Source organism: Rousettus aegyptiacus, unplaced genomic scaffold (assembly GCF_014176215.1).
Source record: "Rousettus aegyptiacus isolate mRouAeg1 unplaced genomic scaffold, mRouAeg1.p scaffold_m13_p_10, whole genome shotgun sequence".
In the NCBI taxonomy this organism is placed as follows: Eukaryota; Metazoa; Chordata; class Mammalia; order Chiroptera; family Pteropodidae; genus Rousettus; species Rousettus aegyptiacus.
The window spans coordinates 58,726,140-58,744,214 of NW_023416285.1; the positions used below are offsets into that span (position 1 = coordinate 58,726,140).

General features: G+C 35.9%; 1 protein-coding gene across 27 annotated transcripts in view; it reads right to left on the minus strand.

The window, feature by feature from the left end:
* ADGRL3 (adhesion G protein-coupled receptor L3) overlaps positions 1-18,075 on the minus strand; it is a 713,052-nt gene that overhangs the window by 247,015 nt on the left and 447,962 nt on the right. For all 27 annotated transcript variants that reach the window (XM_036226761.1, XM_036226753.1, XM_036226746.1 and 24 more), the window contains one exon: positions 15,787-16,587. In XM_036226761.1, the coding sequence (XP_036082654.1) occupies positions 15,787-16,587 (801 nt within the window). The remainder of the gene's footprint in view (positions 1-15,786; positions 16,588-18,075) is intronic.

Genomic DNA, 18,075 nt, shown 5'->3' on the forward strand with positions numbered 1-18,075 from the left:
GAGAAACCACAGGGATTAACCTCTCTTCTGGAGACAATCTTCTTTATTCATCAGCCAACCTGGGATGACTGCCGGCAGCTCCTCCAGGTCCTCTTTACCTCGGAGGAATGAGAGTGAATCCTCCGAGAAGCTGCCAAAGCTGTGTTCAAACCAAATGGGCAGCCCACCACTAATCCTACCCATGTCCATCATGTCCTCCTGAATACCTGTCCACCCTGGGACCCCAACATCGAACAAGGTAAGGAGGCTCTCAAATGGTATCGCCAGTTTCTGCTCCAGGGCCTCTGGTCTGCCGCCAGAAGACCTACTAATCCCTCTAAGGTAAGCCTAGTCATCCAAACCAAGGATGAGTCACCAGCGGTGTTTTTGGAAGGACTCTTAGAGTCATACCAGTTGTATACCCCCATTGACCCAGAGGATCCAAACAATAGGCGAGCCATTAATCTTGCTTTTGTTAGTCAGTCATCCCCAGATATTAGGAGGAAGCTGCAAAAGATAGAAGGGTTTGAAGGCAACTGAGGATTTGCTTTTAGAGCTAGATAAGAAGAGTAGGTATCCTGTGTTGGCTAAGAAGGCTCAACTCTGTACCCTCAGGTAGCCTATCTAGGCTGCAACCTACAGAAAGGGAAAAGGACCCTGTCCTCCCGCAGGCTTGAAGCCATCCTGAGGCTACGCCAGCCTCAGACCAAGTGACGGGTACAAGAGTTCCTTAGGGATGTGGGTTACTGTTGGCTCTGAATCTCTGGGTTGCAGAAATAGCCAAGTCGCTGTATGCCAGCACTGGAGGGAAAGAAACAAACAAAACAACAACAACAACAACAACAACAACAACAAAACCTTACCTAGGGAGAGGAGGAAAGAAAGGCATTTGAGGCCCTGAAGACAGCCCTGACCACAGCCCCCGTGCTAGTTCTGCCCAATTTGAAGAAGCCTTCTCAACTCTTTATCACAAAGGTGTGGGGAATTGCAAAGGGTGTTCTGACCCAGAACCTTGGGCCATGGAAATGGCCAGTCGCTTACCTCTCGAAGTCATTAGACTATGTAGTGGCTGGATAGCCTAACTGCTTAAGGGTAATCGCTGCCACCACTGTCCTCACTAAGGAAGCCCTGAAGCTAACGCTAGGACAGACCCTCCAGATTGTTGTCTCGCACTCTGTAGAATCACTGCTCCACAGCCCACCAGATCACTGGATCTCCAACGCGTGGATCACGCAGCATCAGGTCCTGCTTCTCAACTCACCTCACATACAGTTTCTGAAAACTGCCGCACTCAACCCAGCTACCCGACTGCCTGATGATGACTCTCGCCAACCCCTGCATGACTGCCTTGAGGTCCTAGAGAATGTCACCTGCACCAGAACGGACCTGACAGACAGCTCTTGGCCAAATCCAGACGCTATGCTGTTTACAGATGGATGCAATTTAATTTCAGAAGGAGTCAGGTTCCCCGGGGCTGCTGTAGTAACTACTGAGACTGTCATTTGGGCACAAGCTTTAAGTCACAGGACTTCGGCCCAATGAGCTGAATTAATAGCAGTGACTCAGGCTCTATAGTGCGGTAAGGAGAAGACTGTGAATATATACACAGACAGCAGGTATGCTTTTGCTACGGCTCATATGCATGGGGCTTCATACAAGGAACAGGGCCCATTGACTTTGGGGGGGAAAGAAATTAAGAACAGGGAGGAAATTCTGACTCTCTTTGAAGCAATTTGGCTATCAAAGACGGTAGCAATCATCCACTGCCCCGGGCACCAAACCTCGGGCTCCGAAGTATCCAGGGGCAATGCCTTCGCAGACCAAACAGGCAAGGAAGCTGCCAGAAAACCAGTGGGGCCTATTAATGTCTTGCCAGCCCTATCATCGAAGGTGCTGAGGGACTCCCCCATATACGCCCAAGAAGAAGTTGAACTTTACAGCAAGCTCAGGGGAAAGGAGAGGTCCTCCAGATGAGTACAGCTCCCGGATGGCCGTATCTTCATTCTAGAGGCCCTAGGTCAGAACCTCATTTTACAGATACATCAAGGTACTCATTTAGGGGGAACAAAGTTAGTTGAAAAGGGACTACTACATCCCTAAATTACAGCAGACTGCCAAACAGATTTCGTCACGGTGCCATACCTGCGCACAGGTCAACCAAGGACCACCAAAGGAGATCCAGTAAGGTGTAAGGCCTCATGGACAGGCACCAAGAGAACTTTGGGAGTTAGATTTTACTGAAGTCGGCCCAGGAGCCTACAGTTTCAAGTATCTACTTGTGTTCATAGACACATATTCAGGATGGACTGAATCCTTCCCTACAAAACAGGAGACAGCTCAGGTGGTAACAAAGAAATTAGCCTCAGAGATAGTACATTGATTCGGCCTGCCCATAGCACTGGGGTCTGACAATGGCCCGGCGTTTATTGCCCAGACCAGCCAATCTTTAGTCAAGGTTCTAGGAATTAATTGGAAACTACATTGTATTTACAGACCTCAGAGCTCAAGACAGGTAGAGAGGATGAATAGGACCCTAAAAGAAACTTTGACTAAGTTTAAGTCAGAAACTGGCGAAAACTGGGTAAGCCTCCTTCCCTTCACCCTATTAAGGGCACGATGGTGCACCCTTTACTGTAAGGGAATCACACCCTACAAAATCACGTTTGGAAGACCCCCTCTACTACTACTCCCCAAGATAGGGGAAAAAAGGCTTACAGAAATCCATAACTTCTCCCTTCTGAAGTCCTTACAGGCCCTCCACCTGGTGAGGCAAAAGACCCACTAGTTAGTTTCTGCAACCAGAGCCCCAGCTCAGCCCCTAGTCCAGCCACACAACTACTCTCCGGGCAACTGAATATGGGTGAAGAAAATACAACCTGCCTCACTTGAGCCTTGCTGGGACAGACCTTTTTCTGTCATCTTGGCTGCCCTCATCTCTGTTAAGGTAGCAGGACACTTCCACTGGATTTACCAGACTAGGATTAAGGTGGCCCATCCTCCTCAGGCATCAAAACAATGGACCCTGTGCCAGATGGAGGACTCTTCCACCCCTCTGATTGTAACCCCAGTAACCCCCATCAGCCTATGCCAGTTAACTGGGAGCTTACTAGGGCAGAAACTGGTGTCCCTATTTCCATCAATGCTACAGGACAACCAACATATCACCTAGACTTATGTGACATCCTTGGGCAGTATTAGAACCATCCATACGAGGGACAGTTCTCCCCAAAGGTGGTACCGAACACTGTAGGAGGGGGCACGTTCAGCGGTATGGGAGCAGGGGACCGCTTCTCACTACACTCATAGCTACTCCTTTCCATTACAACCTAGTTACTCCCCAAGGGACTTGGTTTGCATGTAATACTGGACTCACTCCTTGTATCAATACTGGCTACTGGTCACACACAGGGTACTGGAGGATTTTGTATATTAGTCCATGTTGTTCCGCAAGTATATTTTTACTCTGGGGGTTGGGGGAGGGCGTAAACATTTTCTGTATATAGATCACCGAGCTAAGAGAGCAGCCCCTATCTTAGTCCCCTTACTAGTAGGTATAGGCATTGCAGGTTCTTCTGCAGTAGGAACCACAGCTCTAGTCAATGGAGATTCCAACTACTGGACACTCAGTGAACAAGTAGACAAAGACTTACGGGATCTTGAAACTTCAATATCTCACTTAGAAACTTCTGTAGACTCATTTGCTGAAGTTGTTTTACAGAATAGGAGAGGATTAGCCCTACTGTTCTAAAGCAAGGGGGTCTTTGTATGGCTTTAGGTGAAACCTGCTGTTTTTATGCGAACCATTCAGGCATTATTAAAGGTATCCTAGCATTAGTCAGACAATGGTTTAGTGACAGAAGAACAATGCCCAATGCCAGAGAACAGGATCTTGGTATGAGAACATGTTTAACTGGTCCCTGTGGTTAACTATTTTGCTTTCCTCTATTGCAGGACCCCTAATATTAGCATTTCTAGGGTTACTATTTGGACCTTGTATAATTAATTGGTAACTACATATGTTAAAAAAAGAGTGCAGACAGTGAAACTCATGGTTCTCAGAACTCACTGCCCACCTCTCCAGGTTTATGAATTAATGATTTGAATTCCCCTAAAAACCAGTGGAGAATGTTAAGGGTGGAAAATTTCAAGCGAGCCAGCTTCTGCTTCTGTAATCTGCTTGCTTGTTTGATATTAACCAGGGTGTGGTTCTAGGAGATGTTTTGTGCAAAGATATGCTAAGGGCCAACTTCTGCTTCTGTAATCTGCTTGCTTGTTCAAAGGCCCACCAGGATGAGGTTCTATGCTTTATAAGCTGCCTCTTTTGGCAGCTAGGGGTGATTCTTTGACCCTGCGTGGTGGAGAGTCAGTTGCTGGCCAGCTAATAAAGGCTCATAATTCATCTCAATTGGCTCTGCGGGTCTTAGAATTGATTGTGCCACAACAGTTAGTATAATTTGCTCCACAGATTCTTAATGCATTAAGACAATATTCATGCTAAGATATAAATTCTATTTAAACATTAGGGAACCTAGAGCAGTGATTATTTTCCAAAACAAGAATCATCTCTAAAAAGTACTATCCTGGGGCCTCACTTCACATCTTAGGACTGTGATGTGATGGGGTAGGTAAGAGACAGAAAATCTACATTTTAACATGCTCCCTGGATGACTGATGCAACATCTTTTTGGTAGTCATTAGACAGGGGATTGGGAAACGCATATGCAATCAATAAAACTAGTCACAGAAATTTAAAACAAGAAAAAAAAAACAGCTTAATATTATCATTGCACTGTAATATATACTAACCTAGTAGGAATTGTAGTCTACACAGTAATTATCAAATTTAATGGCTTAGTAAAAATAGATACTGGGATCCGTCCCTAGAGTTTCTGATTCAATCTGGGATGGACCCTGAGAATTTGCATTCATAACAAGCTCCTGTTGGACCACACTTTGAGGTCTATTATCCTGTATAACTCAGGAATCAGATACCTGTAATCTATTTTCACATACTTAAATGTTATTATACAAATAAATCTAAAGAGAGGTTTCTAATACACCAAAGTATTTTAACCAACTCATCACTAGAATAAAATTGTCTCTTGAAATAATTACATAAAATTATAGTAAAATATTCTAATATTTTCTCTACGAATGATTTTCGATATCATAATAACCTAAAAATGACCCCTCTTTCATCAAAAATATTCACTGAATATCTCATTTCAATGAGCATACTTGCTTCTCCTAGAAAATACAAGTATGAACATTAAAAAGGTAGAGTTGTATACATAAAAAAGAATTATTGAATATTTCAGGTGGAGAAATTTACCTGTTTTATTGTCAAAGCTAAAAGTAAAATAAATAAATAAATAAATAAATAAATAAATAAATAAATAAATAAGTTTCTCCTCTGATTAGAAAGGTTGACTTTCCTTTAATTTAAAATCGATATTCATTTATTTAAACTTACGGTTCTCTTTTTATGTTTTTTCTTTTTCAGTTTTTACCCTTACAAACAACTGCTAAAAATTGATGGTTTGAACAGTTAAAAGTGAAAATCGATAGAGAGTACCATTAGACCAAATAATGTAATGGGACATTAGAACTATTTATTAAGTCTCTGGAGTGAGAGATCAACCTACTCTGTTATTTGATATTCCTATGAGAGCAGATTTCAATCTTGTATTACACACTGTAGGGCTCCGTAATCTAAGGGTAAACACAAAGTCTTTTGGAATACCCAATACGTTTAAGAACTACAAACATTTCTTCCTTAACAAAGAAAAAAGAAAAAAAAGAAACACTAGAAATAGAGTATATCACAATTTCATTCTCTCAACAAGACTTTGGCACTTTCTCATTTGTTTGTCCTAGTCACAAGAGGGTGCTAATTAGTTGGATAACTGTTTTAAAGACAATTAGGAGGCCTTTTTACATCCCATCACATTATTCTAAATAGATTATTGGTACTCTATTCACAAGAAATGTTAGCTTAATTTTCAGAACTTTATTTTGCTATTTCAAAGACTGATCATATTCACTAAATAAATTTGGTAAAACACATAAAAAGCTCAAATTTGAACCATTCACAAATTAATTACCATTAAAACTTTGGATTATATGCTTTTAAAATTACGTACTATGTGTAATAAAAATAGGCTGAGCCTACATAAACCATTTTTAGAAAAACTTTTCATATAAATTTTAAAACATAGTCAAAGTAGAGAAAATATATATATAATGATCTAAATTTCAAATCATTTAAACATGCTTAAAAAAATAGCAATACATAATGAACATTTTTCATACCATTAAATATTCTTATATCACATAACTGTTTTTACTTGAATCATTGAGACATTTAATAAGTGATCTAATTGTTTATAAGTTTAATGGGAAAGTTGAAATCAATATATTAAAAAGACTATATGAGGTATTTGGAGGAAAAAGTTCTCACGGCAAGTATTTATCTCCACAGAATAACGATGGAACTTTGTTAATACAGAAGAGTTGCATCACAGATACATTTAATTTATACAAATTCAAATAGTTCTGTAATTGTAATTAAAATAATGTAAAATTATACTTTGTAAAAGCACTTTTTACTATGTACAATATCTATTGCGCAGTAATACATAATATAACCTCTGTACTCTATAGGAAAATACTTTTTAAAACTCACTATATTTAACAGATAAATAAAGGAGTTTGAAAATTTTGATTATATTTAATTTTTAATAAATGACTTAAGACTCTCTAATATACAATTCAATTTCACTAGATGATTATTTTTGACATTCCTTATGTGAATTCTGTCCTGAAATTCAAGTTTCTGGAACATATCTACTCTGACTGGCTTATTTTTTTTGCAATAGTAAATCAGAGAACTAAAACCCCTACCATCATTCACATATGTCTTCTTTTCCACTGTTAGGTTTTAAAAATTGTAGCTTTTCCATTCTTGAACCTATGTCATAGTATTTCAAATTCTTCATTCTAGAATATAAACAGCTAAGTCATTAGTCCTGTTAATCCACTGAAGTACTTTGCCATGTTCCTGAAAGCTTAAAAATTATAGTTACCCTAAAAGCTGTTGTAGGGATCTGGAAAATGTGAAAAGTCAATATATTCATACTCAGGGGAAAATTCAGCGAAGATGATATAATAAATAATTTTTAAGCAATTAAATTTTCAATAATGATTTAATGTGCATGGTAGCCGGAACACAACAATAGTTACTAATATAGGTCACAATAAAAATTCCAGAGTAAAATTACCTTTTTTAAATGAGAGAGGGCTTTTTTTACTAACAATATAATGGATTTTGTAGCAAGATTTGTGGATGTTAAATGTTGCTGCTTTGGGAAGTTGCAATTCCGACTTTCAGTTATTAAAGCCAACTTAAAGCCAAATGGCCCTATATTAGTAGAAAATAAAATTCCAATATAAGATCTTTTCTTACTTATCATTTCACAGGTACCAATACTTGACTTGATGTGTTTCTTCCTATGGGATAACTAATCACTTAGTACTTGTTTTTACCCTCCACGCTGACCAAGATTTTAAAATCTCTTGTGCCTATGCAGACAGTTGTCATTCATATCTCCTATTGTGGCTGCTTATTATTCACCTGGGCAATTACACACAAACTGTTCTCTGTCTTCCTTCCCTAACCCATCTGGTCTCCTTTCACCTACCAAGGGATAATTTGTTATACTCCACTTTTATGTTATTTTAAACATTGCTATAATGAACACCATTGTACAAATCTCTTTGCATACAACTATGACCATTTCTCTAGAGAAGAAACTAGAAATGGATTTGCTAGAATATAAAGTATGCCTATCATGTAGATATAGGTTTTACTAGATATTGCCAAGTCACTCTCCAAAGTGGTTATACCAATTTGCATCCCAACCAACAAGGTATAAGCATTCCATACTTTGTCCTTAATTTTACCTTTAACCATTTGTGGTAATTAATTAAATCAATCTTGGAAAGTAACTTTTTAACGTTTTAAAATGCATGTTCTTTTATCACCTTTTTATTTTTAGGAGAAATAGATTTATGTCCCTTTTATTCTTCTCTATTTTCTTTTTTCATTTTAATTTTTCATCATTCTGCCAATCATATACATAGATGGTAACCATAAAAGTATTGCTAGGAATACATCTGAATTATGAAAATGGAAATAATACATGTTAAGTACAATTAAATCTAATAAAGAGTCAGTCCCCAAATCTCTAAAGTCTTTCAAATTTCTCAGGATTTCTGCAAGTTTCTAAGACTTCTAATCCTCCAATAATTCAATCTATTTCTTCAATTATTTCCAAGAACACACAAACACACACATATACACACACATACGCACACACACACATACGCACACACACACATACACTAAATCCATGCAGCATTATATCACATTATATTTCATGTTTGTGTACATTATAATTTTTTTCCATTGTAAATATAAAGTGTTCCGGCTTCGTGATTCAGAGTCAAAGAAACCTGGGCTTCTTTGAAGCCCACACCTACATTTATAAACTGGGTTTTTCTGGGCAGGTGATTTTACATTTCTGAGTTAACTTAGCTTCCTCATCTGCACCTCATTTTTTAAGGGTTAAGGTATGTGTGTTCACAAACCTAGCATAATTTGGAGGGCATGGTGGACACTCTACAACACTAGTTACTGTGTGCTTGTTCTGACTGACTGAAGGTGGATGGGTCCTTCCTGCCTTGCATTTGTTACTTCAGCTTACCTGCTTTACATTCTAGTACATGTACGCTGCCTTCTTGTGTTTCCCCTTGCTCCTTAGCTGTGCCACTTATATTCCCTTTAATCACTGATGGAGAAAACATGACATAGCAGAAAGTCAGACTAGATTCTAACTGCAAATGTGAATTAAGTATGTTATTCAGATTTGGGTTATTTACCTTCTCCGATCCTCAATTTCTTTATCTGGAAATGAGGATGATGCTTTCTTTACATGATTAAATTTGATAATATGTAAATGGACAAAAAAGACAATACTCAATTAACAGTAGATAATACTTCTATTTTTTGACAACCTTCTTTCTCTTTCCTCTTGTTTTCACTATTCTGTAAGCTTTATGATGGCAAGGTCAATGCGTGCTCAGAACACAGTTGTAACCGCAGACCGTAGCACAAGTGCTTAGCCTTGGCTATAAAAGATGTTTCCTGAGTAAAGAAAGGAGGAAGAGAGGAAGAAAAAGAAAAGCAAGGAAGGGAGGAAGAGAAGAAGGAAGGGAGGGAGGAAAGAGTGAGAATTAATCAATTAATCAACGGGCTTCTGACTTAAGCCCAGTTTTGACTTCCTGTTTCTGCTTTCTATAGCAGGTCTGATTTTGTACCTAAATTTCACTTTTCATCTTTGGCTTTTTCTTATTATGTCTAATTCCACTTTCAAGCTTTTTCACAAACCATTACCACTTATGTCTCTCAATGGGCTTCTCTTTAAAATATAAAAGTCTAAAATTTTAATTTACTATATAAATATATATGCTATATAGCAAGAATTATCATAGATTTTGAAACATTTAATGTTTTTAAAATAGTCTATTTTATATTTTTATTGAATTGACAGAGTGTTTCTAAGGGAAATGCCATTTTATTTTTTCTCACAGGTAAAAGTTTTTCAAAGACAATTTTTACTAAAAAAGTGCACAAGAGATAATTCTAAGTCATGAAATCAACAAGTATCTAACATTTCACTTCCATTCATGTATTTTTGGTTAAAATTATTTTTCTAACATTAGTTTTAACAATCCAAAATATAAGTCTAAAATATTTTAGTCACAAAACATTTCAGAGAGAAATCACTGAATTTTAAGTTGTATTTTTATTTGTGGTAAGTGGATGCAAAAAGTTAGGTCATGAATTTGTACTATTGAAGGACATAAAGAGAAATAGGCAGAATTCTTATTTAATAGTCATTAATCATTATTTTCTGAGAATTTAGCTTTCTGGTGGAAAAGCAGTTATTAAGAGGGAAATACCTTTGTGTTTAAATTCATATTTTCGCTTGTCAACTCTATTCTAAGGTACTTGAACATATTCTAAAATTTTAAAACACAAAGACTTCACTATATAATAAAGTCAGTTCTCACTTATCTGTGCTAATGTAGATAGAGGCAGAGAACTCTAAAGTGAAACTCTTCGATAATCATAAATCTCATTTGAGCCACTATTGCCGACCTTCATAAAATGCGATAATAATGAGCAGAACTATTTCAGTTCCACCTGCCTGCCCTCTGGTGGATGTGCTAATGAGCAGTGAAATGGCTACAGAAAAGACAGCTGGTGTGAGTGGGAAGCTTATTCACAAGTCATCTTTTTATGAGTGTGACTTACATGTAGGAATGATTTTGATTACTTTTCTAATACATTTATCAGAGACATCACTCTGTAGGAAAAAATAATAAGGTAGCAACACTTGCGAATCTTTTTATCCCTTGCATCTTGTCTCTTTTATGAAGAAGGTCACCTACACGTTAGATTAATGGCTAATACTGGGCTCAGCTGTAAAGAGCCAGGGCCAGCTTTGCTTTGTACATACAGGAGTGAGATTTTGATACTCAGAGCCTGAAAAGTAGAAGGTGTCATTCTGGAAAAGTTAACCTTCAATTATGAAGAAAGGAAAATACAAGAAACATACAACAAACATAAGAGAATTCAGCTGATGTTAAATGGCAATGGAGTAGCTATGCAAAATTAGCAGCCTTTTTGGTTGTGCTCCCTGAAAAATCACCAGCAGCAATGACCTTCAAGCAGCAGCTGTCACTATAGACAAAGAGAAGCAAGTATTGGAAAGAGAGGGGGCTTCTCTGCAGACAGGGAAACAGCTGATGCATAAAAATACAGACCTGAATGAAATTAGCAACAAGTGGCTGACTATTCTTTTAGTAAAGTTTACTTGGCTACTAAGATAGATGTCAATTAAACTTTAGAGACAATGTGGCATATCAATTGGAACTGTGAAGCAATCATAACTCATAGGCTGAGGACAAGTTTGATTTAACATCCCACTACTTTCAGGCTCTATTTTGTATCTAGAATACATCATATTTATCTAAACCACTCAGGAAGCAAATTCGGCTACCTATTAAACATGTGACAGTTTCAAAATGTTCAAGATTCTCTGCCAGTACTCACATTACTCAGCTGTCAAAGTAAAGAGCTCAGATATATGATGTAAAAATTACATTTTAACGAAGTGTCATGTGTGTTTAAAGTTTTTATTCATTACTACATAGCTACAGCTTTTACTGAAGATGCAAATGCACTTAATTAGCATATTATAAAGACAGAGGTTCGATTCATCTGCATTGTTAAACTTACCTGCAGGCTTTCTGTTATTTTAGACTCTACCATCTTCAGTACATATAATAGTTATATTTACATAACCTCAAATGGCTTTCAAGAAAATGTGGATCGTATTTGGTAAGCAGAAGAGCAAGCACAAGACAGTTATATGTCTATCACTGGGTTATTTGTACTGATTGATGTATTTCACTAAATCTCAACCGATAGATTTTTAGATCTGTTAAGAGACACTAACTTTAACTTTGGCACGTCTCCTTAACACCTGCAAACTTCTTTTAGGTTACTAAAGCTCACTATAATCTGAGTGAAGAAGGGAAGGAATTATGTGTGGGTGGTGGGGTAGGGAATAATTAAAGTGACCTATAAATTTTTTTTAAATTTTTTAATTTTTTTAGGTGCGGCAACACTTGGTTGACTTCACAGATTGCAAGGACCTTGTCAGCTTACAATCCCTTATTTTTTATTTTTTACGCCTACAGCATCTGGTCTTCCTAGGTGGTCTCCCATCCAAGTACTAATCAGGCCCAACCCTGGTTAGCTTTTGATATCAGACAGGATGGGGCTTGTTCAGGGTGGCATGAACATAGACATTTTTTAGATTATAGAAGTGTGGGCAAATAGCATACATCCAATCTTAATAAAACAAAATTTAGGACTAATATTCTCAATCCTATAACATTATGAATAAGAAACTTTTAAAAATATGTTATAATTCATTCACTCATTTCTTAAATAATTGAACAAACCCTGACAGATCACCTAGTATTTATCAGGCACTCTATAAGGATTTATTAACAAAAATGACTAAAACGATATCAATAAGATTAGTACAATGTGAATTTAAGCCTTAGTTCCTGAACAAAAGCATTTTATAAATTGAAAATTCTTTGCATTTGTTTGTTCTTTACCATATGATATAACTATATTATTAAAAAATATTTCTATAAAATTTGCAAATATAAACTATGTGAATAGCAATATAAAATAACTTCTGATTCACTCTCCTACTAATTTCATGCTGGAAAACTGCAAAAATGCTGGCAAACTTGCATCTTAGATAACACACAATAAGTGATGAGAGTGTAATGTTCTCAAAAAATTGTTAGAGAAAATGAGAACAAATTTTAAACATTTAAAAACGTCATCCAGACGAACGGGCCCATTAAAAATCTTTTTAAGGAGAAACCAACAATGAACATCTAAAATAGAATTTAAAAAATCAAATTAAAATTAATTTCTTTATACAGCTGTTGTTGAAAACAACTCTTTTCACAGATTTACCACTCCCCTAATGTTTTACCTTGAAAAAAATACAAACATAAATGTCACAGATATGAGCCAACCTAAAAGACATGGCAATTAACAATTTGAGAATGGATGTTAGGAAAAGTTAGGAACTAGAATTAAATGACTTTTGAAACTACTTTTTAAAAATATTTCTGAGAAGCTAAGTTTTGCATCATAGTCTTCCTTAAACTTTATCACTTCAGAATTTAAAAGTGACCATTTAAAAAAATACACATCTGATTTCATGGTTAAAGAATAGGTATAATGTTTTAAGAGCACAATTCTATGGTAATTATCTAAGTGTGAGACCTACAAATTAGATTTGCATTTACAGAGTGCTTGACACATGGGGATATTGATATCATTTCTATCCAGTGAATGAATCTAGACACACAGCCTCGGTAAGCATCTTTCCACTACTAGTGCCAAAGAAGGGAGCACAAATCTGAAGTCAGGCTGCACTTTAATAGCTGGGTGATTTTTGAGTAATTTATATGAGCTATATCATTTTAGATACCTCATTTAGAAAATGTGGATAATAATGGTCCTAATAGGTTGATTTGTAGCTATTAGGCTTGGTTTGTTGCATCTGTTACAGGTATCGTCTCATTAAAATACAACAATAATCTTCTGAGTTAGGTCTTTTTTTTTTTTTTTTTCATTTTGTAGTTGAAACAAATACAACCTGTTCACAAAGAAGCACTAAAGGAAGAATTGAAACCCAAGTTCTTCAGACTCCCAAGCTCATGTTCAGAAGCAGTATGCTCCTGCATGTATGCTTTATCAGAGGATTTTTATAGATACAAGAGAAGCCTACTTGTCTCTTAACTTCCAATGCCCAGATCTTTTAACGTACAGAATAGTTATATCTCAAAGAGGTAAAACACGGATATCCTGTCAGAAAAACAACTGCAAAAATGTGAATTTCCATTGATTAGAACTTTGTTAAAATCGGAGCAAAAATATTCAGCCTGCTTCCAACAGATGGCAACAGTAAATACACTTAAGATCTACAGACTCAGAATTAGTCTTTTTGACCCTAACATATTTACAGTAAGTTGGTTTCCATAGATAGACACATAAGGAGATCCATAATAAGAATTCACTAAAGGCAATTTCTTTGAAAAATGTCAATGTAATTTACTAAAGAAAAACTCCCAGCTGAAACTGTGTGGAATAAGATGAACAGCCTCTATTGATGCTAATTGAAATTCTCATATCCACACATATCATGCATAAAATTTACTTCCCACACTTATTCTTTCCACTTCTAAACTGCACTAAGTTCACACCAAGGTAACAACTTTTTAATTTGAGCATTTACGCATTAAAATCATACTTTTTTCCTACAGATGTATTAACAAATTTAATAAAGGTAAAAACTCATGCTTTACAAAACAGAGGTCTTTAGTGTTGTTTTAAAAAAGTAAAAACTGAATCTTCTGGCTAACTTAGGAATTTCTTTAAAAAGCTGAACTTTGTCATTTCTCTATGTTTGTCATGTTAATAATATCCTTTAAAGAAATGTGAGTATTAGAATACATAGGCAAATGGTTCATATGTTAACTCCCAGAAATAAAATTAAATGGTATAATTTTCCTTATGTCCACAGTTATATTGATTTATCATATATATTAATGCATACATAACTTTATTAATGTAGGCTAGAAATATTTTGGGGAGGCAAGTCTCTAAGTACTCTTTAAGAACAATTTATTAAAACTAAGTCAGGAGTTTGCTTCAGTGCATCAAATAAAAACCCGGAATGCTAATTAATTTTAAGCTATTTATTGTTCTAAATAAAAATAATGGTTAAGAATATTATAGCTCTTATGCTGGATAAATTATCTTTCTTCAATAGTCCAGATGATTGATTCTTGCTTAGGTTTCCAACTAAAGGGTGCACTGGATTGAAAAACCTTACCAGTACAGAGGTGAGTCAGATAATGCACTTAGTCTATGAGATTTTTTGAGGACTTAGTAAGGAGAAGTTTTTTGTGCTACTGTCACTCTGACCAAAGCCTCTTATGGATTAGAGAAAATGCCACCTAATTTGGCATTCTGTCACAGTAAGAATTGGAAACCATTCATTCATTCATACATTCATTCATTTAACAAAGAGTTGTTGAGGCTTTACTTTATATATGCCACATATTACACTAGTGTCTGAGAAGGCAGAAATAATGGTCAAATAAAAATACAATAAAAGATGAGTAAGACAAGGTTATTGGCCATATGAGACTTAGAATCTAGTTGTATAAGAAAATATGTAAAAAATGAGCTAAGTTAGGAAGAATGGCTTGCTAATAAAATCATTGTAAAAGCAATAGAGAAAATAAATATTAACATGTAAGCACTGAGAGAAAAAAATAAACTTTGAGTTGCTATATTATCAAAATTCAGACACCTGTATCTTAGTTTTCCATAATACTTTTTAATGAGATATAGTATGATTGCTAGTTTAAAATAATCTAGCTTCTAAACTAATACATCTCAGTTATAGAAGTAAAAATTTAAAGAAAAAACTGTGATTGTCTTTGAACAACATGAAAAGGGAACGATATGTCCTAGAGACGGAAAAGACACTCTTAAAGAATGGGATTAAAGATTATCTCGTATTTACTCAAAGCTATGTTTTGTATTGTTTTTTATAATAAAATTTAGATCTATTTTTTTCTGTATTTATCAGTTATAAATATTTTCTGTATATATCAAGTAAGTACCCTCAGATATATGAACACTCAAACTGACAATGTTGTCAATAGAAGTGGCCAGATATGATGCTTTCTACAATGTGAATATATTGGTGCAGGACTCCTGAATCATTAATACAAGCTAATTCTAAGAGCATTTCTGAGAGCATGTCATAATTAATTAGATGGGATAGCATTTGATTTTAGCAAAGATTCCACGTACTTCACTACACAAAGAATTACTAGCTGATAATGAAAATGCCCTTCAAAGAAGGGCCAAAGAATAGCTGCACAGAGGAAAACACATCAGTCCCTTAAACTTCTTTACAGCTGAACATGGTTAATGAACAGCAACACTTTTTAAGACAATGAAACCTTTTTCAGGTACACAGGCTAGTCCAATCAATACATCCAATAAATTTACTGAGAACAAACGAAATATTTTCCCCCTTGAGAACCACCAAAAGTCAAACTTACCTGATCTACTATCCAGAGGTCCAAAATCCAAGGAATATTTCACGACATGATAGTTATTCCATACATAAAGAAGGTTGTCCCTGGGGTTGTAATCCACGGCTGCTATGTACTGGTATGAGTTGGGAAAAGGTACATCCACCAAACTATCCTTACTTTGGTCGGTGTTGTAAATGTAGTCAATCTTATTCCCTGTGGCCTCATTGTCATCATCCTCATATACAGATTTGACCACATACAAAATCCCACAAATCATAAAAGCATTGGAAGCTGACCTTTTATCATATGCAGTATCCCATGTCCCTTCAATCCGCAGGGTGTAAGGGTTTAATTGACTAATGACAATTTTACCATTGTTTTGTTCTGTTGCATAGATGACCCATAGCCCATTCTCATCCACTGCCAGGTCTATGTCAGATTTGCCTCCCCATCGGTAAGGGGAAGTATCATGGTAATTGGCATTTGCTATGATAGCCTCTCCACTCTTTATCCTAGTTCGCAAATCGAACTTTACTATGTTTCTGGTGCGCTCTTTGTTGAAGAACAAAGCTCCATCGTATACTACAAATCCTGTGCCATCCACCCTGTGAGGAAGCTTGTAGGTTGTAGTTGGCCTTCCAGCAATGAAGTCATCCTTGGATGAGTACTCGGTCAGCGTATCAGTTCTGTAGGGGGTCCAGGGCATATAATAAATCTTGTCAGAAGCCTGCAGAGGGTCTTTGCACCATGCCCCAGACTGGTGGTCGGACTCAAACAAATGTTCACTCTGGTAAACTCCTTTTAGTAGTCCAGGACAAAGAAAAACTGTTGGAAGGGAGTTAAAATAATATATATATTAATTCGAATATATTGACATACATTCTTATTTTTCACCAAATGGAATGCGACTCTAACGAGAAATATCCATCACCACTTAGTCATTCTTCTGAGAATACAGAGTAGTCACACACATTAATTCTGACTTTTGTTTAAAATCATTTTGATTTCATTTGCTGAAAAAAATTTGCATTTTTATGAGTAGCTGTGCTTTCCTTTGAGTTTTACCTTTGTAAACATGTATTACAATATTTTTGGATATATGTATACAAATGTCATATATGTCTATATACTTATAGACATAACAAATATAAATGTTAATACATGATATTTTTAGGTATCTTATTTGGAAATTTCAAAAAATACTGTTTTCACTCTGCTGACACTAGCTATTCAATACTTATCGTTAGAAAATATATGGAAATCCAATAGTAATTAAAATATAATAATAAAGGAAAGTTCTGTAATACAGGCCACTGAATCTTCTAGCAAAAAAGCTCTTAAAGCTGCGATAGCACCCATAGAGCATGCATCCCACACAATTAAAAATGAGTGATGGATGAATACGGGAAGGAAAAAGAGAAAGGAAGAAATAGGAAAGAAGGAATAAGGAAAGAAAAAAGGTGAAAGGTTACAGAGAAGAACCCAAGATCTAGATTTTAATCAGTTAAAATGTCCTGTTAAATACAGTATTATTGGAACTTAAAACATGTACCTTTTACTGTTACATGAGAAGAGCATTAAAAAAAAAAAAACAAGATTACTTGCTATAGTATTTTGCTGCTCATACTTCAGACTGAAAATGGGCAAGAATTATCTGATTCACTTGATTTTCAGTATGACGCAGTAACACATTGTGTCAATGGTGGTAAGAAAGCCTGGCTGATTTGATTGATCCATAATGAAGAGGCTATAAAGCAATATTTCCCAAAGGGTGGTACTTGAAGCACCCGTTTCAAGTGGTATAGCTAGATGTTACACAGAGAGAAAATGGGTCCTTAGCCACATGGAAACATATGTCAAATAGAATTGTGATTCCAGTAGCTCAGATACATTAGTAAATCTCCAAAGCAGAAGTAGGAGGTTGAGCAAAATTTGCCAGTTAATTTGATCACAGAACCCTTTCTACGGAGCCTCTTTAGAGTACAGTATTCTGCTCAACCTAAGGGAAACATTGCTCTAATATTTTTGCAAAGCAAACATACTGAAAAATAATCATGCAGTGCACTGTTATGTTTGAAATGATCACAAATGTATTGGGAAGAGAAATTAGGAAATCACAAAAAATTTGGATGTTTACCTATATTTTAATGATTAATGAAAAAAGTATTATATTCTTGATATTAGTGATTAGCTCTTTAACAGAAACCATAAATCTAGATCCAGTGGAAACAGTCTAAGATGAAACTCAACTAAGATTTAGTGGTTATTAAATAGGAAAGTACAAAGTATATTGTTAAAGTGTCCAAAGTTTTA